Source organism: Pelodiscus sinensis, chromosome 2, assembly GCF_052426305.1.
Source record: "Pelodiscus sinensis isolate ZL-2025 chromosome 2, ASM5242630v1, whole genome shotgun sequence".
NCBI lineage: Eukaryota > Metazoa > Chordata > Testudines > Trionychidae > Pelodiscus > Pelodiscus sinensis.
This window is the reverse complement of record NC_143053.1, coordinates 260,842,684-260,865,052: the sequence shown is the minus strand read 5'-3', so window position 1 is coordinate 260,865,052 and position 22,369 is coordinate 260,842,684. Positions and strand designations below refer to the sequence as shown.

General features: G+C 53.7%; 1 protein-coding gene across 1 annotated transcript in view; it reads left to right on the top strand.

Annotated features, from left to right (window-relative positions):
* The window catches only part of LOC142825158 (GTPase IMAP family member 7-like), a 132,373-nt gene that overhangs the window by 789 nt on the left and 109,215 nt on the right, over nt 1–22,369 (top strand). The window contains exons 2-3 of the mRNA XM_089776029.1: nt 5,966–6,089; nt 12,524–12,655. Of these exons, the coding sequence (XP_089632155.1) occupies nt 5,966–6,089; nt 12,524–12,655 (256 nt within the window). The remainder of the gene's footprint in view (nt 1–5,965; nt 6,090–12,523; nt 12,656–22,369) is intronic.

The following is a 22,369-nucleotide window of genomic DNA, read 5'->3' as shown; positions in this document are numbered from 1 at the left end:
CACATATCAAAACATCATCAACATAATGAACTGTACGAACTTTAGGGAGAGTTAAAATGGTCTCTAAAGTTTTTGCTAGGGCCGTAGTAGCACATGCTGGGCAGTTACGGTACCCTTGTGGGCAAACGTTCCACTGGTACAGGCCTCCTTCAAAAGCAAAATTTAAAATTCCTTCTGGGTCATGCAGGGGAATTTGAAAGAACATGTCTTTCAAATCTAAAGTGCAGCCCCATTGGTAGTTGTTATTTACCAAAATCTGCTCTATAGAGGGGATGTCCCACTGAGCCGCAAAGGCTAAAGGCTGGATATGACGATTGGCGGCCCGATAATCAATGACCATTCGATACTCATTGGGTTTATGGGGTTTTGGGACTCCCCAGGCAGGTGACAAATATTTACTGATAGGGATTTGCTGGACTTTGCCCTGGCTTAAAAGGTGGTTCAATAGTGTCCTAATACTCGATTGACCTCTTTCAGGTGTGGGGATGGGAGAGAATCGCCATGGGGTAGCATTTAGCAGCACAGGTTGGTGGGGTCGATTGCCCTTTGCAATCACAACAGGCAACGCCTCGACCACCCGCTGTGCCAATCGGAAGCGGCGTATCTCCCCCACTCCCAAAAGGGGGGTGTTTCCCAGGAGACCAGTAAAGGTAACAGCCTTCCCGTTAAGATGGGCCCGGACTTTAACTTCCGGACGAGCTTCAATGCTATTTAATCCCTGTACAAAGACTATCTTTCCAGTGGGGGTGTGGGGCATATCGGGGGGGATGATGGATACCTGTGCCCCCGTGTCTAACAAAAAGGGGATAATTGTCTCGTTTTCGGTAGTCAGGTTTTGATAGGGTCGAGGGTCATTTAAATCAGGCCGAGTGACCGCTAGGCACTCGGCCTCTCCCCGTTTTTTGGCTGCGGGGGAATAGGGCGATCTTCCCACCCCAGTTTCACAGCCAAGTCTTTCTGTTGATCACTATTCATTTTCCTAATAGCTTCCTTGGTGAGTCCCTTACCCAATAAAAATCCAAAAATCTTACGCTCGATGAACGAACGCTCGGGGTATTTGGGTTTGGGCGCCATTTTGGACCCTTTCACCAGAGTAGAGGGGGTTGCAAGTAGGGCGGCCTTTAGTGTTGCCCACTTCACCCTCTCTACAGCGTCGTATAGTCGGCCAATAGGTTGTCCTGTGTATCCCCTTAGCCACAGAAGAGCCCCTGTGTCTAGATTAGGGCTGTTGTCCACGGCTAGGGTAACAGCCGCATCTTCTATGGGATTCCGAGTGGGATCATCAACAAAACGAAATGGGTTTTGTGCTACCGTCTGAACGTTAGTTAAGTTGAGGGGGTGTGCGGTGGGATCCCAGAGCAGAATAGAACTCCCAGCGATTGCGTACATAAGGGTAGTGGAGTTATTCACACAATCAGGTGGCATCTGTACTGCGCGAAATCCCCCTTGTATTTGCAGGTGCGCGGCAGCTGCGGCCGTTACAGGCCAATGATTATTCGCTGCCAATACTCCCCCCATAAGGCCCCGCGACCAACTCCCGGTACGGGTTAACGTTAAGGCTTCCTCCCGGTCAACCCAGTCACTCCCCTGTTCCAAGGCTAATCTCCCTACCCAGATTATAGGAGGCTCATCTGGACGTCGGGCAGTATCTGTGATGAACTCCTTCATTTCCGCCTTGGTTCGGGGGCGGGTCTCAGTTACCTGAGAGGTATTCCCCTGACCATCCATTTTTAATCGGGTTACAGTCACAGGGAGGGCCTCCGGTACAATCAGGTCGGGAGCTGTGGGTATGGTTGAACTCAGGGTAGTCAAGCCAGGGTAAATGTTTGGTGGGTCATGAGAGCCTTGGTATGGGGGAGGAAGTTGTGTATCTAAAGGAGGCGTCCTTGGCGCCTGAGGGGAAAACTCCGGTTCTCCCTCCGACTGCGAGTGCGCCACCCCACGGGCGCAATTTGTAATGGCCCCATGGTAGACGGTAACTTTATCAAGGGCTGCTGCTAGGGTATTGCAGATGGCAGCCAGAACATCCTCTGATTTATAAGAATCGGGGCGTAGTTTTTTAACCTTTTTTATCCCATCTAACCTTTGGACCAATCCTATTAACAGGTGGTGTGCAGGTGATCCATGTGGGGCTCTTGGCTCGGGGGCCAAGATGGAGGGGGCTACCCCACAGAGTTTAATTACCCTGTTCACCTCTTTCCAGAGGCTAAGAGGGTTTGAATTAGGGGCTGTCTCACCCACTTGAGTGAGACGTGGTTGAAGGCTATTATCGGCCGGGGTGGCCCTGAAGGTGGGATGGCAAGTTAGCAAGCAGCCCACATCACTCAACCCCAAAGGAATGGTGTAGGTCCTACAATCATGGCCGTGTCCTATGACACAGACCCAGTCAAAAGTGTTAGGGGCCCCTTCGCGCTGTCGAGTACAGAGGAGGTGGTATTGCAAATGATTAAACTGATCCTCCTCAGAACCTGGGGTCTCAGTTTTAGCCCAGGGGCAACTATCAGAGTTGTCATGGTCTCCGGGGTTCCGGCATCCTGTTCGTGACGCCATGTCAGTCCCCGTAATACACGAGGTTCGAAGGGATGCCGGAAAGGATGAGACCACAACTGGGGGTTTCAAAAAGCACAAACTGATTTTATTTTGATGGCGCCAGACAATCATCAGAACAAAAATTAAACAGATTGCCAGACAACACAAAACAATTCCCTGAGGCTTTTCTAAATCACAATAATTCCCAATAACTGCCCAGGGGTTAGGAACAGTTGAATTAACACTGGTATTATCCATAGGGCTGACTATTTACACAACTTTATACAAGGAAACAGTAAAAAATCTAAACCACAACTATTTATAAACTAACTTAGTAACTTTTTAGCCACTGTCACTTGGCAAGCAATAAGGACAACTAAAAAATCAATTAGGATAGGGATGATGGTGGGGGGGGGGTGTTATACCAGTTCTGGAGACAGCAGGAACACAAGTACCGGTCACACGCTCATAAACTGTCTCCACTCGGGTCGACCAACTCGGAGTACGCTCAGTAAGACTCAAGAGCGGGGGGTGCAAGGCGTCTGGGTGATCAGGCCAGGCGTTCACTCAATGCGAATCCCCAGTGAGAGAGGGGCTGCCTGCCTGTTTTATTGCCTGTGAACTTATCACCCCATAGGTTGGTTTTTGCTGCAGTGGGTGGAGTAGCAGGCCTGAGCACCAGTCAGCCCACTGGCTGATCTGTTACTGCAATGGGTGGAGCGAGCAGGGGAAGATTATTAATTTACATGCCCTTATATGGAAAACACTCCACCTCACAGACAGAGCCCCCTATACCAGCCTCAGAGGTATTACAGGCTATGGCTCCCTGCGACGGGCAGCCATTCCTGATGTTCTGTCTCGTACAGTTCCCATTACATCAATTAACTCCTCTGCAATATGGCTGTGCAATAGAACCAAATGACTCATTAGATGCCATTGGTGCAGCTTATCTAAAGGAGAAAGTCATGAACAACCCCTGTGAGACTCATGGTGATACAGCACACAGAGGTAAACCTGAAAGTAAAACTAAAGATAAAAGGGTCGATAATGTCTCTCAAGGCCCGTAATTCTGTCCGTTATCTACAACTGCCAGTAAGACAATGTCTCTCCACTACTTTCCTGTAACTGTTATTTAGAATGTAAATTCCTGATTTATTGAGATACAGTCATTTAGACACGCTCATAAAATTATTGACGATTCTTGTTGAAAGGTATCAGTGTTCTTTCTAATCTTTTCCATCCATGTGTGGAATGAATTTTATGTACCTGAGGCATGTGTGAATGTGCACCACTAGGAGAAGCAGAAATCCTAGCTGTAGGTGCTCTACCAATCAAGTGGGCAGCACTGGACTCTCTCCTGATTGTCCATACAAGAACACGGCTAGCAGGGAACACTGGTAGGTACCTGATTGTCTCCATCCTTGGTGCTTCAGTTCCGTATAGGACACATCTACACTGGGGAATTGTTTCAAAATAACCCCTCTTATTCTGAAATGACAAGGTTAGCATCCACACAGCAAGCTTGTAATTTTGAAATTATTTCCAAATAATGGGCTTGTTATTTCAAAATAATAACTCCTGCTTGTGAAGAAGAATAGTTCCTATTTTGAAATAACATTAGTGTGGAAGCTCTACTGCTGCGATTTTGAAATTACGATTCCCCAGAATTATTCACAGGAATTTCTCCCTAGCGCTTCCTAGGCCTCTAAGTTGAGGTAGCACATCCACATCAGGGGAGCCTGCCTCAGACTCATTTGGAGGCTCCGCTGTAGTGGGGACACGCTAGTTTGAAATAGTTATTTTGGGAGTTATTATTTTGAAATAATTTCCTAGTGTAGACACATCCTTAGTGTTCTTGGAATCTCTTCGATGCTGCTGCTGCTGCAGGCCCCAAGCTCCACATCGCTGCTGCTGCTTTCCTTTTGGTGAAGAGGAGGCAGGAGGACTGCTCCTGGAAGCCCCTGGGGCCTTCACAGCTTGCTGGAGGATCCTGGGGGTGATATGTGCAAGGTCACTTTTCCCATCTTGGTTTCTGGTGTGGCTGGTATGGGGGATCCTAAATGCACTCACATTTTAGCTGCCCTCTCCCCCTGCTTGGGGGCTTTTTTTCAATTCTTAACCCCATCACTTCCTCTTTACACACTTTGCTCTTCTGGGTCTTACAGCAGCTGCTGTAGGCCTGCTACTCTGCATCCTTGGCCACTCCTGTCCTTCTTCCATGGCAGTGTCTGGCTGCTCCCCCCTTTCCGCAGCAGGTTGTCCATGCTACTTGCTCTCCCTTCCCATTGGTTCCTCTCACCGCTGTGCACATGGCCTCCCTCTTTCTTTCTTTCATTAGGTGCTTAAGATTCCCCTTCTTTCTTCCCATTTCTCCTCCACTGTATCATTTGGTTAATGGTAGTTTAGTTTCCCCTTTTCTTCCCTCGCACTGCCAGAGCAGCCAGTCTCACCACCCTTTTCTGGCAGTTGTGTCCCTTGTTAATCCTGTCCCCTCGCCTTTGTTGGTGCATTCCTTGCCCTGCTTCCAGCCCAAAGAGAGTGGGGGAGTGGTGATCCTTCTATCCCCTTCCTTCTTCCCACCCTCCCATATGATTTCTTCCTTCCTAATGGTTGTTTCCATTCTTCCTTCCTTCCCCATGGCAGGTGTTTCTGAGGGAGGAGGTTGCCCTGGGAAATTCCTACCACCCTGTCCCCACTCATTCTCCCATCCACCTCTGCTGCTACAGGCTCCTCTGTGGCTGCTGGGTTGCCCACCCTTGAGGCAGTGGCAGGCCCAGAGGGAGGCTCTGGGACCCCTGCTACACTTGCTATGGTGCCTTCAGCAGGCACAAACTCTAAGAAGCCCTCGCTGATGGCAGGAAGGACCAGGGGATCAAGAGGAGGAAGAGCCCTGCACAGAGCTCCCATGGTGGTGTCTCTCCCCACTTCTGCAGCTCAGATGTTGACTTCAGCTTCCCTTCTTATCCCATCCTACTAGCCCCTGCACAATCGCTGAGGCAACTGATTCCCCAGCCCCCCAAAACCCAACCCCATGGAGCTGCCACCCATCAGCTCATTGCCTTGCTATCTGCTCTGGACACCCCAGAATGCCGTCCCCTGTGACTATGGTCCCTTTCCCATCATTGCCTCCTCCTGTCAGCATTACCCCATGTAGAGACCTACATGCATTCGTGGTTGGGCTTCTGGCCATATTGCTGGTCTTCCTGGTGTATGAGGCCACTGCCCAAGTGGCAGTAGAGAGAGGTCTGGTACTGGGGGGTGTTCATACAGCTGGAGGGTCTGGACATACTGCTGGTGTTTTCTTTTGTTGCTCCCTTCGTCCCCAATGCAAAACTTTTCCTTTTCCTTTTACTCGGGAGAGGTCTCTGTCCTGAGCTCCCTTTCCCTGGGCTGTAATAACCCCACCCTCCACCACATTCTCTCCTTCTGCTGACAGATGCAGATTCAAATGCCGCCGGCAGCAGGTAGTGGAAGTGTCCTCAGGGGTCATTTCTAATACTTCTTCAAGAGGCCCAGAACCAGATGTGTTGCACTATGAGGGAGGCCCAGTGCTTTGTCTGGTGAGCAATGGGATATGCCTTCATGGAATCATAGAACACTAGAACTGGAAGGGATCTTGAGGGATCATCAAGTCCAGTCCCCTGTCCTCACGGCAGGACCGAGCACCATTCTAGACCATGCCTGACAGGTGTCTGTCTAACCTGCTCTTAAATATCTCCAGGGTTGGAGATTCCACAATCTCCCTGGGCAATTAATTCTAGTGTTGAACCATCCTGACAGGTAGGAAGTTTTCCCTAATGTCCAACCTCAACCTCCCTTGCTGCAGTTTAAACCCATTGCTTCTTGTCCTGTCCTCAGAGACGAAGGAGAACAACTTCCCCCCTTCTCCCTGTAACACCCTTTTAGATACTTGAAAACCACTGTCGTGTCCCCTCTCAGTCTTCTCTTTTTCAGACTAAACAAATCCAGTTCTTTCAGCCTTCCCTCATAGGTCATGTTCTCTAGATCTTCAATCATTCTCGTTGCTCTTCTCTGGACTTTCTCTAATTTCTCCACATCTTTCTGGAAGGATCCTTCCCTCAGGGTGGAAATGTGAATCCCAGAACTTTACACAATACTCCAACTGAGGCCTAATGAGCACAGTAGAGCGGAAGAATGACTTCTCCTGTCTTGCTCACAACATTCCTGTTAATGCATCCCAGAATCATGTTTGCTTGTTTGGGTTTTTTTGAAACACTGTCACCCTGTTGACTCATATTCAGCTTGTGGTCCACTATAACCCCTAGATCCCTTTCTGCTGTACTCCTTCCTAGACAGTTGCTTCCCATTCTATATGGCTGTGTCTACACTGGGCCACTTATTCCGGAAAATCAGCCACTTTTCCAGAATAAGCTGCGAGCTGTCTACACTGGCCCTTGAATTTCCGGAAAAGCAACGATGATCTACTGTACAAAATCAGCCGCTATTCCGGAAAAACTATTCTGCTCCCGCTCGGGCATAAGTCCCGCTGTTCCGCTGTTCCGGAAAAGGGCCAGTGTAGACAGCACAGTAGTCTTTTCCGGCGATCGGGGCTCTTTTCCGGAAAAGTGCGTCTATATTGGCCACAGACGTTTTTCCAGAAAAAGGGCTTTTCCAGAAAAGCAGCCTGCCAATGTAGACGCTCCTTTTCCGGAAAAACTGAAAATGGAATAGTATTCCGTTTTAAGCAGTTCCGGAAATTCATGCCAGTATAGACATAGCCCATGTGTGAAACTGATTGTTCCTTTCTAAGTGGAGCACTTTGCAGTTGTCCTTCATAAGCTTCATCGTGACACTCTTCAAACTCACCCTAAAACCTCTTTTCTAGCTGCCTCTCTAAACCAGGGTTACTTACCCCATCCTGGGGTGTTCGGCTCCTTCCTTCAGCAACTCAGCCAAAGACCCAGGTTCCTGCTTTCCTATTCTTTTTGTTAAAGAATTGAGGCTGCGCCCCACCAACCACTGCTCAGGCTGAACGACAAAAGAGATTGTTCAACAGTTGGGTACCACCCTCCATGTCTCTCATTCACCCATTGAAACCCACAAAGTATTCCCTGCTCCATTTCTCTAATTTTACTCACACAAATGATACATACATCAAAGTAAGATAAAGAGACCCATATTGTGCCATGAAGATAGGTAGGCTACATGAAATAATTTCTCAAAGCACCTTTGAGTTATGTACATTCATGTCCCTGGGGAGGGAGGATCCATCAAACCTTCCCCCTGAAATTACTGCCAGAGGGTGTCAGTGTCCAACGCAAAGGCCATGTAGCCAGCAGTCCACCCGGGCTTTGGCTGCACAACCATCCAGGGCCACCAAACCCTGTGCTGTCACTCCTGGCAGATCTTCCAAAGTTGTGGGTTCCTGTCCCCTGATGGTCCAAAACATGTGGGGAGTAGCGGCATCCACAGAATGCAAAGACCAATGTCTCTCCATTTACAAATATCTTTGCATTTAGTTACCATTGCCATGAGGTGGCAAGGGCTTTTGAGCAATTATCCCTTTGTGCCTTTCCCCCACTTCCCCTGCCCTCCCTTTCCATCCTCCCCTCTCCTATCCCCTAAAGACAAAAAAAGACTTTTTGTTTCAAATAATAAACTCTTTTATATTTTGGGGACTAGATAACTGGGGAAGGTGGGAAAATGAAAGAACCTTGGAGGGTGAGGAAGAAGGAGGAGGGTATCAGGGCTGGGGCTGGGGCTGGTGCCTGTCTCTTCTGGTCCCACCATCCACTTTGTGGGGCCCTTGGTGGCTCCAGGAGGGCTAGAAGGAGAAAGCAAGGGGGCGGGGAAGACTGGGAGGAGAGTGGGTGCTCGGGAACAGTTGTTGGACTGCTCCAGGGCAGCAACCGTATGCTTGATGGCACGGGTGTATGCTGTGCAAATCATCTCCTGCTGCCAGGACAGTTGCTGCCAAACATTGTGCTCCGGCTTCTGTTCAGCATGGTACTCCGGGCGGTCTGGTTCTAAGTTCCTGTTTATGGAATGGAGGCTCTTCAGGTGTTCCTGCACAAGGTTGTTGTGGGGTTGCCTGTGCCTGCGGCTCCTGTGGGGTTGGGAGCCTGGTGGGGGAGATGATGGACACACTATGCACACAGCTGGCCCAACTCTGAAGAAAAGAGCAAAGGGCCATCATCCCACGAGACACTGAGTATAAAGCCAGTCATAATGTCTGAGCTGACGCATAAAGGTTTCAGTTCAGATGATGGCAATGTGCTTTGAGCAAGGTCATCTCTTGCCTAGACAGTGGGCACTAAAGATGATAAAGCCGTTGTGGAGAAACTAAATGATTTCTTTGCTTCAGTCTTCATGGCTGAGGATGTTAGGGAGATCCCCAAACCTGACTCATCCTTTGTAGGTGAAGCAAAATGCAGGACAATGTAGCACTTTAAAGACTAACAAGATGGTTTATTAGATGATGAGCTTTCGTGGGCCAGACCCACTTCCTCAGATCAAATAGTGGAAGAAAGTAGTCACAACCATATATACGAAAGGATACAATTAAAAAAAATGAACAAATATGAAAAGGACAAATCACATTGCAGAACAGAAGGGGGATGCGGGGGGGTGGGAAGGGGGAGGAAGGAAGGTAAGTGTCTGTGAATTGCTGATATTAAAGGTAGGGAGAGTGGGATGTTTGTGAGTTAATGGTATTACAGGTGATAATTGGGGAAACTGTCTTGGTAATGGGTGAGAAAGTTCAAAGTCTTGTTAAGTCCTTGTTGACAAGTGTCGAATTTTAACATGAATGACAGTTCAGAGGATTCCCTTTCAAGTGCAGATGTAAAAGGTCTTTGTAGCAGAATGCAGGTGGCTAAGTCATTTAGAGAGTGTCCTTTCTGGTTAAAGTGGCAAGAAACTGTTTTCTCTTTGTGATCTTGTCTGATATCTGTTTTGTGGGCATTAATCCTTTGGCGATGTGTCTGAGATGTTTGTCCAATGTACATAGCAGACGGACACTTTCGGCACATGATAGCATAGATTATATTTCTGGATGTGCAGGAATATGTGTTCTACAAAGACCTTTTACATCTGCACTTGAAAGGGAATCCTCTGAACTGTCATTCATGTTAAAATTCGACACTTGTCAACAAGGACTTAACAAGACTTTGAACTTTCTCACCCATTACCAAGACAGTTTCCCCAATTATCACCTGTAATACCATTAACTCACAAACATCCCACTCTCCCTACCTTTAATATCAGCAATTCACAGACACTTACCTTCCTTCCTCCCCCTTCCCCCCCCCCCGCATCCCCCTTCTGTTCTGCAATGTGATTTGTCCTTTTCATATTTGTTCATTTTTTTTAATTGTATCCTTTGGTATATATGGTTGTGACTACTTTCTTCCACTATTTGATCTGAGGAAGTGGGTCTGGCCCACGAAAGCTCATCATCTAATAAACCATCTTGTTAGTCTTTAAAGTGCTACATTGTTCTGCATTTTGCTTCAACTACCCCAGACTAACACGGCTACATTTCTATCACATTTGTAGGTGACAAATCTGAGGACTTGTCACAGATTGAAGTGTTATTAGAGAAGGTTTTGGAATTAATTGATAGACTTAACAATAACATGTCACCAGGACCAGATGGCATTCAACCAAGAGTTCTGAAAGAACTCAAATGGGAAATTCTGGAACTAACAACTATGATTTGTAACCTATCCTTTAAGCTTCTGTTCCCAAGGACTGGAAGAAAGCTAATATAACGCCAATATTTATAAAGGGTTCTAGAGGTAATCTTGGCAATTACAGACCAGTAAGTCTAATGTCAATACAGGCAGTCCCCGGGTTACATGGATCCGACTTACATCAGATCCCTACTTACAAACGGGGTGAGGCAACCCCGCACTAGCTGCTTCCCCCCAACAGACCAGGGAGAAACGAAGCTAGCGCCCCCCCCCCCAGCAGATCAGGGAGACGCGGAGCGGCTTTTCTCAGCAGGCACCTCAGCTTGAGAATAAAGGACTGAGGGAAGTGAGGTGTGGGAGAATAAAACTGAGCTCTGGAGAAATGTTTGGCTAGAGTTTCCCCTACAATATGTACCAGTTCCGACTTACATACAAATTCAACTTAAGAACAAACCTACAGTCCCTATCTTGTACGTAACCTGGGGACTGCTTGTACCGAGCAAATTAGTTAAAACAATAATAAAGAATAAAATTGTCAGACACGTAGAAGAACATAATTTGTTGGGCAAAAGTCAACATGGTTTCTGTAAAGGGAAATCCTGTCTTACTAATCTGTTAGAGTTCTCTGAAAGGGTCAACAAGCATGTGAACAAGGGGGATCCAGTAGATATAGTATACTTAGATTTCCAGAAAGCCTTTGACAAGGTCCCTCACCAAAGGCTCTTGTGTAAATTACATGGCCATGGGATAAGAGGGAAGGTCCTTTCTTGGACTGAGAACTGGTTAAAAGACAGGAAACAAAGGGTAGGAATGTTTTAGAATGCAGAGGGGTAACTAGTGGTGTCCCCCAAGGGTCAGTCCTGGGACCAATCCTTTTCGACTTATCCATAAATGATCTGGAAAAAGGAGTAAGCAGTGAGGTGGCAAAGTTTGCAGATGATACTAAACTGCTCATTGTAGTGAATACCAAAGTACTGTGAAGAACTTCAAAAAGATCTCACAAAACTAAGTGATTGGGCAACAAAATGGCAAATGAAATTTCATGTGGATAAATGTAAAGTAATGCACATTGGAAAAAATAACCCCAATTATATATACAATACAATGGGGGCTAATTTAGCTACAACTAATCAGGAAAGAGATCTCGGCGTCATCGTGGATAGTCCTCTGAAGACATCCACGCAGTGTGTAGCATCAGTCAAAAAAGCAAACAGGATTTTAGGAATCATTAAAAAAAGGGATAGAAAATAAGATGGAGAATATCTGAATGCCCTTATATAAATCCATAGTAAGCTCACATCTTGAATACTGCTTACATATGTGGTCTCATCTCAAAAAAGATATACTGGCATTAGAAAACTTTCAGAGAAGGGCAACTAAAATGATTAGGGGCTTGGAATGAGTCTCATATGAGGAGAGTTTAAAGAGACTGGGACTTTTCAGCTTGGAAAAGAGGAGACTGAGGGGGGATATGATAGAGATCTGTAAAATCATGAGTGGTGTGGAGAAAGTGAAAAAGGCAGGGCCTGCAGGTGCTCCTCTCAGTATCCCTGCTCCATGGTGGTCCGGAGAAGCCGTGGGTGCGGGATCATGTCCCGGGTGGGGTGGTGCGCCCTACATGAGCAGCTGGTGCGGCTGTAGAGGAAGAAGAGAAGTGGTCAGTTCTCCCTGGGGACGCAGAGGATGATGCCCAGCCCACCCTGCGAGGTGAGGGCAACCGTGCCCTGCACCGTCAGAGCTGATGTGCTTGCACAGAGGCCATGGTCAGCATATCCAGTTCTGCCCATGACAAGTGTGGCCAGGGCGGGGGAGGGGGAAGGATGATGTCCCCTGCCCCTGTGTAGAAGGGGTGTGTGAAGGGAGGGCGTCCTGCTGGGTACTGCCCTGAGGTCGGGAGTGTGTCAGGTCTCTTGACATACGCATATGCCTATTGGGACACGGCCCCTGTGTGGTACACAGCTGGAGCCACCTGCCCAAGGGTGGCACGGCACCTGGTCGCACATGTACAGGTGGCTGCATGATCCGTGGGAGGCATGACCCATGCACACGGTCCCTGGTCTCCCTCCCCACCTTACCCCCGGGTTAGGGACAGTGCTGGCACTTACCTGGTGTGGCCTCCCTGGACGACCCTGCCAACTCCGGTGCTGGGACAGCTGGTGGTGACACCTCTGCTGAGCCCAGGTCAGGGCACTCAGCTCCCAGTGCGCTGCCCCTGGGCTGGCGTAGACCGCCCTTTCTCCCAGGAGTTGGTCGAGGGCGGGGAAGTAGTGGCAGGTGGCAGCCCCTGCTGCAGCTCTGCCCCTGGTGGCCCTGGCGTACACCTGCTCCTTTATTCTCAGGTGCACCTGCTCCTGAGTGCGCCTGTGTCCCTTGTGGGCCACGGTGGCCGCTATGCGGCCATAGACGTCGGCATTCCTCTGACTGGTGCGGAGATCATGGACATTGGGGGCCTCCCCATAAACCTCAATGAGGTACATGACCTCCGCACCAGTCCAGGTGGGAGCGTGCTGTCTACGGCCCCTGGCTGGCCCCTGGGAACTGGGAAACTGGGCGGGGGACTCTGGACTGGTGCTGGCTGCCTGGCTCATCATCTGGCCACTGGGTGTAGAGCTGTCAGGTCTGGCTGTCTGCATGCAGGCCTCTGGCTCACACATGCCCAGCAGCCAGACTCTACCCCTTTAAGGGCTCTGGGGATGGGGAAGAGGAGAGGAGTTTTCCTGGTTGTGCCCAGAGTGGCCACCAGGGCTCCCTAGGAAGGGCTGGAGGCCCCCTAATTCGAATTAAGTGTCTACACAGAACTTAATTCAAAATAGCTGTTTCGAATTTGGCGTTACTCCTTGTAGAATGAGGTTTACCTAATTTGAAATATTGCAGGAGGAGTAACAGTTAATTCGAGGGAAGTGCTTCCGATCAAAGTACCACGTCTACACGCGGCAAGTTAAATCAGGTGACTGGCTTTTAAAAATGGCGACTGGCCACGAATATGCTAATCAAGTGCGGGATATTTAAATCCTGCACTTGGTTTGCAACTTCGGTATGCTTCATTTGCCTTCCTAGTTCGAACTAGGGGGCAAGTGTAGACATACCCTTACTGAATAAGCTGTAGGCGGTCCACGCCCACTTAGCACTTCCAGATAGAAAAATTTTAACATACATGAACAAGTTCCATTCCATAACTTCATATACAAGAATCACAGAAGTACGCAAGTATCATATATAGAATCAACAGAGTACAGCTTTCATTAGACACCTTATAGGGTACCCTTTGCACAAAAATTGGTCCCAACACCCATTAGTGGGTACAACAATGCCCTTGCTCAGAGCTTTGGCAATGGTCTGAAATCTAATTAACACTGATATGAAGTATGGATCCTTATTCACCATATGGTGGGCATCTTGGCTTTTAGCCATGAAAATGAAAAGTTGCCATTCCTCAGTTTCCCCTTTCACATAGCACACCAATTTTGAAATGCCCCTTCTCAGGTGAGATGCTCCAACACTAATTACAAGTATTAACAGTGAAATATCAGTATCACAAGGCTTTTGAACATAAAGTGTGTCCGCAGGTACATTTCTTAACAGTCTCCAGGGGTTTGGCACAAGATCATGCATATTGCATGGACAGCGAGTTATATGAGTTATATGGTGCCCAGGCTCCAGGACTAGTCAGAGTCAGGGGCCCTGCTCCACCAATATTTGGAGCTGGGTCTCTCCCCGGCCCTCAGGACTGAGGCTACAACAACCTGTTCTTTCTGTTTTGCTGTTCATTCTTTGAATGAATCAATCAATCAATTAAGGGCAATAGCCCAAAAGGAAAAGGCAATTAAGTAACAAGTATGTGTGAAGAGACAATAGCCAGAGGCTAGAGAGAGGGTATGTCTACACTAGATCGTTAGTTTGAGCTAGGTAGGCAAATGAGGGCAACCGGAGTTGCAAATGAAGCCTGGGATTTAAATATCCCGGGCTTCATTTGCATGTTCCCGGGTGCTGCCATTTTTAAATCCCCCTTAGTCCGAACTAACTGCCCGCGGCTAGATGCAGCAGTTGAAAGTTAATTCAAACTAACTCCTTAGCTCAAATTAACTGTTACTCCTCGTGGCCCCTTACTAAAACTCTGTGGGAGCTTTTGGTTCGCCAGCTCATAGTATCTAAAGGGGAAGGGTCCATGAGAAATCAGGGCCCTGAGACTGACAGACCCCAGAGACAATGGAAAGCAGCCAGCACTCCAGCTCCGCCTGATTGACAGGTTGGACAGGCCAGCGAGGAAAGCAAGAGGCCAGGCCCCGTCCTCCCTGTGAGCTGGGAATTTCTGAGTCTCTCTGAGCAAGGAGAGAGCTGAGAGGAGCAAGCTGTGCTGAGGGGCAGTCCTGCAGCAACAGAGCCAGACACACACGGCCCAAGGAGTGCAAGCTGTGCTGAGGGGCAGTCCTGCAGCAACAGAGCCAGACACACACGGCCCAAGGAGTGCAAGCTGTGCTGAGGGGCAGTCCTGCAGTGACAGAGCCAGGCACACACAGCCCCAGGAGTGCAAGCTGTGCTGAGGGGCAGTCCTGCAGCGACAGAGCCAGGCACACGCAGCCCAAGGAGTGCAAGCTGTGCTGAGGGGCAGTCCTGCAGCGACAGAGCCAGGCTCACACAGCCCAAGGAGTGCAAGCTGTGCTGAGGGGCAGTCCTGCAGCACCAGAGCCAGGCACACGCAGCCCAAGGAGTGCAAGCTGTGCTGAGGGGCAGTCCTGCAGCAACAGAGCCAGGCACACACAGCCCAAGGAGTGCAAGCTGTGCTGAGGGGCAGTCCTGCAGTGACAGAGCCAGGCACACACAGCCCAAGGAGTGCAAGCTGTGCTGAGGGGCAGTCCTGCAGTGACAGAGCCAGGCACACGCAGCCCAAGGAGGGCAAGCTGTGCTGAGGGGCAGTCCTGCAGCACCAGAGCCAGGCACACACAGCCCAAGGAGTGCAAGCTGTGCTGAGGGGCAGTCGTGCAGCACCAGAGCAAGACACACACAGCCCAAGGAGTGCAAGCTGTGCCGAGGGGCAGTCCTGCAGAGACAGAGCCAGGCACACACAGCCCAAGGAGTGCAAGCTGTGCTAAGGGACAGTCCTGCAGCGACAGAGCCAGGCACACACAGCCCAAGGAGTGCAAGCTGTGCTGAGGGGCAGTCCTGCAGCGACAGAGCCAGGCACACGCAGCCCAAGGAGTGCAAGCTGTGCTGAGGGGCAGTCCTGCAGCAACAGAGCCAGACACACACAGCCCAAGGAGTGCAAGCTGTGCTAAGGGGCAGTCCTGCAGCACCAGAGCCAGGCACACGCAGCCCAAGGAGCGCAAGCTGTGCTGAGGGGCAGTCCTGCAGCACCAGAGCCAGACACACACAGCTCAAGGAGTGCAAGCTGTGCTGAGGGGCAGTCCTGCAGAGACAGAGCCAGGCACACACAGCCCAAGGAGTGCAAGCTGTGCTGAGGGGCAGTCCTGCAGTGACAGAGCCAGGCACACACAGCCCAAGGAGTGCAAGCTGTGCTGAGGGGCAGTCCTGCAGCGACAGAGCCAGACACACGCAGACCAAGGAGTGCAAGCTGTGCTGAGGGGCAGTCCTGCAGTGACAGAGCCAGGCACACTCAGCCCAAGGAGTGCACGCTGTGCTGAGGGGCAGTCCTGCAGCGACAGAGCCAGGCACACACAGCCCAAGGAGTGCAAGCTGTGCTGAGGGGCAGTCCTGCAGAGACAGAGCCAGGCACACACAGCCCAAGGGGTGCAAGCTGTGCTGAGGGGCAGTCCTGCAGCGACAGAGCCAGGCACACACAGCCCAAGGAGTGCAAGCTGTGCTGAGGGGCAGTCCTGCAGCAACAGAGCCAGGCACACACAGCGCAAGGAGTGCAAGCTGTGCTGAGGGGCAGTCCTGCAGCACCAGAGCCAGGCACACACAGCCCAAGGAGCGCAAGCTGTGCTGAGGGGCAGTCCTGCAGCGACAGAGCCAGGCACACACAGCGCAAGGAGTGCAAGCTGTGCTGAGGGGCAGTCCTGCAGCGACAGAGCCAGACACACACAGCCCAAGGAGTGCAAGCTGTGGTGAGGGGCAGTCCTGCAGCGACAGAGCCAGGCACACACAGCCCAAGGAGTGCAAGCGGTGCTGAGGGGCAGTCCTGCAGCACCAGAGCCAGGCACACACAGCCCAAGGAGTGCAAGCTGTGCCGAGGGGCAGTCCTGCAGCGACAGAGCCAGGCACACACAGCCCAAGGAGTGCAAGCTGTGCTGAGGGGCAGTCCTGCAGTGACAGAGCCAGACACACACAGCCCAAGGAGTGCAAGCTGTGCTGAGGAGCAGTCCTGCAGCGACAGAGCCAGGCACACGCAGCCCAAGGAGTGCAAGCTGTGCTGAGGGGCAGTCCTGCAGTGACAGAGCCAGACACACAGAGCCCAAGGAGTGCAAGCTGTGCTGAGGGGCAGTCCTGCAGTGACAGAGCCAGGCGCACACAGCCCAAGGAGTGCAAGCTGTGCTGAGGGGCAGTCCTGCAGCACCAGAGCCAGGCACACACAGCCCAAGGAGTGCAAACTGTGCTGAGGGGCAGTCCTGCAGCGACAGACCCAGGTACACACAGCCCAAGGAGTGCAAGCTGTGCCGAGGGGCAGTCCTGCAGTGACAGAGCCAGGCACACACAGCCCAAGGAGCGCAAGCTGTGCCGAGGGGCAGTCCTGCAGTGACAGAGCCAGGCACACACAGCCCAAGGAGTGCAAGCTGTGCTGAGGGGCTGTCCTGCAGCACCAGAGCCAGGCACACACAGCCCAAGGAGTGCAACCTGTGCTGAGGGGCAGTCCTGCAGCACCAGAGCCAGACACACACAGCCCAAGGAGTGCAAGCTGTGCCGAGGGGCAGTCCTGCAGCGACAGAGCCAGGCACACGCAGCCCAAGGAGTGCAAGCTGTGCTGAGGGGCAGTCCTGCAGTGACAGAGCCAGGCACACGCAGCCCAAGGAGCGCAAGCTCTGCTGAGGGGCAGTCCTGCAGTGACAGAGCCAGGCACACACAGCCCAAGGAGCGCAAGCTGTGCTGAGGGGCAGTCCTGCAGCGACAGAGCCAGGCACACACAGCCCAAGGAGTGCAAGCTGTGCTGAGGTGCAGTCCTGCAGCAACAGAGCCAGACACACACAGCCCAAGGAGTGCAAGCTGTGCTGAGGAGCAGTCCTGCAGCACCAGAGCCAGGCACACGCAGCCCAAGGTGTGCAAGCTGTGCCGAGGGGCAGTCCTGCAGCGACAGAGCCAGGCACACGCAGCCCAAGGAGTGCAACTGTGCCGAGGGGCAGTCCTGCAGCGACAGAGCCAGGCACACACAGCCCAAGGAGTGCAAGCTGTGCTGAGGGGCAGTCCTGTAGCACCAGAGCCAGACACACACAGCCCAAGGAGTGCAAGCTGTGCTGAGGGGCAGTCCTGCAGCACCAGAGCCAGGCACACGCAGCCCAAGGAGTGCAAGCTGTGCTGAGGGGCAGTCCTGCAGCACCAGAGCCAGGCACACACGGCCCAAGGAGTGCAAGCTGTGCCGAGGGGCAGTCCTGCAGCGACAGAGCCAGGCACACACAGCCCAAGGAGTGCAAGCTGTGCTGAGGGGCAGTCCTGCAGCAACAGCCAGGCAAACACCCCAAGGAGTGCAAGCTGTGCTGAGGGGCAGTCCTGCAGCACCAGAGCCAGGCACACGCAGCCCAAGGAGTGCAAGCTGTGCCGAGGGGCAGTCCTGCAGCACCAGAGCCAGGCACACACAGCCCAAGGAGTGCAAGCTGTGCTGATGGGCAGTCCTGCAGTGACAGAGGCAGGCACACAAAGCCCAAGGAGTGCAAGCTGTGCTAAGGGGCAGTCCTGCAGCACCAGAGCCAGGCACACACAGCCCAAGGAGTGCAAGCTGTGCTGAGGGGCAGTCCTGCAGCGACAGAGCCAGGCACACGCAGCCCAAGGAGCGCAAGCTGTGCTAAGGGGCAGTCCTGCAGCACCAGAGCGAGACACACACAGCCCAAGGAGTGCAAGCTGTGCTGAGGGGCAGTCCTGCAGAGACAGAGCCAGGCACACACAGCCCAAGGGGTGCAAGCTGTGCTGAGGGGCAGTCCTGCAGCGACAGAGCCAGGCACACACAGCCCAAGGAGTGCAAGCTGTGCCGAGGGGCAGTCCTGCAGCGACAGAGCCAGGCACACACAGCCCAAGGAGTGCAAGCTGTGCTGAGGGGCAGTCCTGCAGCACCAGAGCAAGGCACACACAGCCCAAGGAGCGCAAGCTGTGCTGAGGGGCAGTCCTGCAGCACCAGAGCCAGGCACACGCAGCCCAAGGAGTGCAAGCGGTGCTGAGGGGCAGTCCTGCAGCGACAGAGCCAGACACACACAGCCCAAGGAGTGCAAGCTGTGCTGAGGGGCAGTCCTGCAGCACCAGAGCCAGGCACACACAGCCCAAGGAGTGCAAGCTGTGCCGAGGGGCAGTCCTGCAGCGACAGAGCCAGGCACACACAGCCCAAGGAGTGCAAGCTGTGCTAAGGGGCAGTCCTGAAGCGACAGAGCCAGGCACACACGGCCCAAGGAGTGCAAGCTGTGCTGAGGGGCAGTCCTGCAGCGACAGAGCCAGACACACACAGCCCAAGGGGTGCAAGCTGTGCTGAGGGGCAGTACTGCAGCAACAGAGCCAGACACACACAGCCCAAGGAGTGCAAGCTGTGCTAAGGGGCAGTCCTGCAGCACCAGAGCCAGGCACACGCAGCCCAAGGAGCGCAAGCTGTGCTGAGGGGCAGTCCTGCAGCACCAGAGCCAGACACACACAGCCCAAGGAGTGCAAGCTGTGCTGAGGGGCAGTCCTGCAGAGACAGAGCCAGGCACACACAGCGCAAGGAGTGCAAGCTGTGCTGAGGGGCAGTCCTGCAGCGACAGAGCCAGACACACACAGCCCAAGGAGTGCAAGCGGTGCTGAGGGGCAGTCCTGCAGCACCAGAGCCAGGCACACACAGCCCAAGGAGCGCAAGCTGTGCTGAGGGGCAGTCCTGCAGCGACAGAGCCAGGCACACACAGCCCAAGGAGCGCAAGCTGTGCTGAGGGGCAGTCCTGCAGCACCAGAGCCAGGCACACACAGCCCAAGGTGTGCAAGCTGTGCCGAGGGGCAGTCCTGCAGCGACAGAGCCAGGCACCCACAGCCCAAGGAGTGCAAGCTGTGCTGAGGGGCAGTCCTGCAGTGACAGAGCCAGACACACACAGCCGAAGGAGTGCAAGCTGTGCTGAGGAGCAGTCCTGCAGCGACAGAGCCAGGCACACGCAGCCCAAGGAGTGCAAGCTGTGCCGAGGGGCAGTCCTGCAGTGACAGAGCCAGGCACACACAGCCCAAGGAGCGCAAGCTGTGCTGAGGGGCAGTCCTGCAGCACCAGAGCCAGGCACACACAGCCCAAGGAGTGCAAGCTGTGCCGAGGGGCAGTCCTGCAGCGACAGAGCCAGGCACACACAGCCCAAGGAGTGCAAGCTGTGCTAAGGGGCAGTCCTGCAGCGACAGAGCCAGGCACACACGGCCCAAGGAGTGCAAGCTGTGCTGAGGGGCAGTCCTGCAGCGACAGAGCCAGACACACACAGCCCAAGGAGTGCAAGCTGTGCTGAGGGGCAGTACTGCAGCAACAGAGCCAGACACACACAGCCCAAGGAGTGCAAGCTGTGCTAAGGGGCAGTCCTGCAGCACCAGAGCCAGGCACACGCAGCCCAAGGAGCGCAAGCTGTGCTGAGGGGCAGTCCTGCAGCACCAGAGCCAGACACACACAGCCCAAGGAGTGCAAGCTGTGCTGAGGGGCAGTCCTGCAGAGACAGAGCCAGGCACACAGCGCAAGGAGTGCAAGCTGTGATGAGGGGCAGTCCTGCAGCGACAGAGCCAGACACACACAGCCCAAGGAGTGCAAGCGGTGCTGAGGGGCAGTCCTGCAGCACCAGAGCCAGGCACACACAGCCCAAGGAGCGCAAGCTGTGCTGAGGGGCAGTCCTGCAGCGACAGAGCCAGGCACACACAGCCCAAGGAGCGCAAGCTGTGCTGAGGGGCAGTCCTGCAGCGACAGACCAGGCACACACAGCCCAAGGAGTGCAAGCTCTGCTGAGGGGCAGTCCTGCAGTGACAGAGCCAGGCACACACAGCCCAAGGAGCGCAAGCTGTGCTGAGGGGCAGTCCTGCAGTGACAGAGCCAGGCACACGCAGCCCAAGGAGCGCAAGCACTGCTGAGGGGCAGTCCTGCAGTGACAGAGCCAGGCACACACAGCCCAAGGAGCGCAAGCTGTGCTGAGGGGCAGTCCTGCAGCGACAGAGCCAGGCACACACAGCCCAAGGAGTGCAAGCTGTGCTGAGGTGCAGTCCTGCAGCAACAGAGCCAGACACACACAGCCCAAGGAGTGCAAGCTGTGCTGAGGAGCAGTCCTGCAGCACCAGAGCCAGGCACACGCAGCCCAAGGTGTGCAAGCTGTGCCGAGGGGCAGTCCTGCAGCGACAGAGCCAGGCACACGCAGCCCAAGGAGTGCAACTGTGCCGAGGGACAGTCCTGCAGCGACAGAGCCAGGCACATGCAGCCCAAGGAGTGCAAGCTGTGCTGAGGGGCAGTCCTGTAGCACCAGAGCCAGACACACACAGCCCAAGGAGTGCAAGCTGTGCTGAGGGGCAGTCCTGCAGCACCAGAGCCAGGCACACGCAGCCCAAGGAGTGCAAGCTGTGCTGAGGGGCAGTCCTGCAGCACCAGAGCCAGGCACACACGGCCCAAGGAGTGCAAGCTGTGCCGAGGGGCAGTCCTGCAGCGACAGAGCCAGGCACACACAGCCCAAGGAGTGCAAGCTGTGCTGAGGGGCAGTCCTGCAGCAACAGCCAGGCAAACACCCCAAGGAGTGCAAGCTGTGCTGAGGGGCAGTCCTGCAGCACCAGAGCCAGGCACACGCAGCCCAAGGAGTGCAAGCTGTGCCGAGGGGCAGTCCTGCAGCACCAGAGCCAGGCACACACAGCCCAAGGAGTGCAAGCTGTGCTGATGGGCAGTCCTGCAGTGACAGAGCCAGGCACACACAGCCCAAGGAGTGCAAGCTGTGCTAAGGGGCAGTCCTGCAGCACCAGAGCCAGGCACACACAGCCCAAGGAGTGCAAGCTGTGCTGAGGGGCAGTCCTGCAGCGACAGAGCCAGGCACACGCAGCCCAAGGAGCGCAAGCTGTGCTAAGGGGCAGTCCTGCAGCACCAGAGCGAGACACACACAGCCCAAGGAGTGCAAGCTGTGCTGAGGGGCAGTCCTGCAGAGACAGAGCCACGCACACACAGCCCAATGGGTGCAAGCTGTGCTGAGGGGCAGTCCTGCAGCGACAGAGCCAGGCACACACAGCCCAAGGAGTGCAAGCTGTGCCGAGGGGCAGTCCTGCAGCGACAGAGCCAGGCACACACAGTCCAAGGAGTGCAAGCTGTGCTGAGGGGCAGTCCTGCAGCACCAGAGCAAGGCACACACAGCCCAAGGAGCGCAAGCTGTGCTGAGGGGCAGTCCTGCAGCACCAGAGCCAGGCACACGCAGCCCAAGGAGTGCAAGCGGTGCTGAGGGGCAGTCCTGCAGCGACAGAGCCAGACACACACAGCCCAAGGAGTGCAAGCTGTGCTGAGGGGCAGTCCTGCAGCACCAGAGCCAGGCACACACAGCCCAAGGAGTGCAAGCTGTGCCGAGGGGCAGTCCTGCAGCGACAGAGCCAGGCACACACAGCCCAAGGAGTGCAAGCTGTGCTAAGGGGCAGTCCTGCAGCGACAGAGCCAGGCACACACGGCCCAAGGAGTGCAAGCTGTGCTGAGGGGCAGTCCTGCAGCGACAGAGCCAGACACACACAGCCCAAGGAGTGCAAGCTGTGCTGAGGGGCAGTCCTGCAGCACCAGAGCCAGACACACGCAGCCCAAGGAGCGCAAGCTGTGCTGAGGGGCAGTCCTGCAGCACCAGAGCCAGACACACACAGCCCAAGGAGTGCAAGCTGTGCTGAGGGGCAGTCCTGCAGAGACAGAGCCAGGCACACACAGCGCAAGGAGTGCAAGCTGTGCTGAGGGGCAGTCCTGCAGCGACAGAGCCAGACACACACAGCCCAAGGAGTGCAAGCGGTGCTGAGGGGCAGTCCTGCAGCACCAGAGCCAGGCACACACAGCCCAAGGAGCGCAAGCTGTGCTGAGGGGCAGTCCTGCAGCGACAGAGCCAGGCACA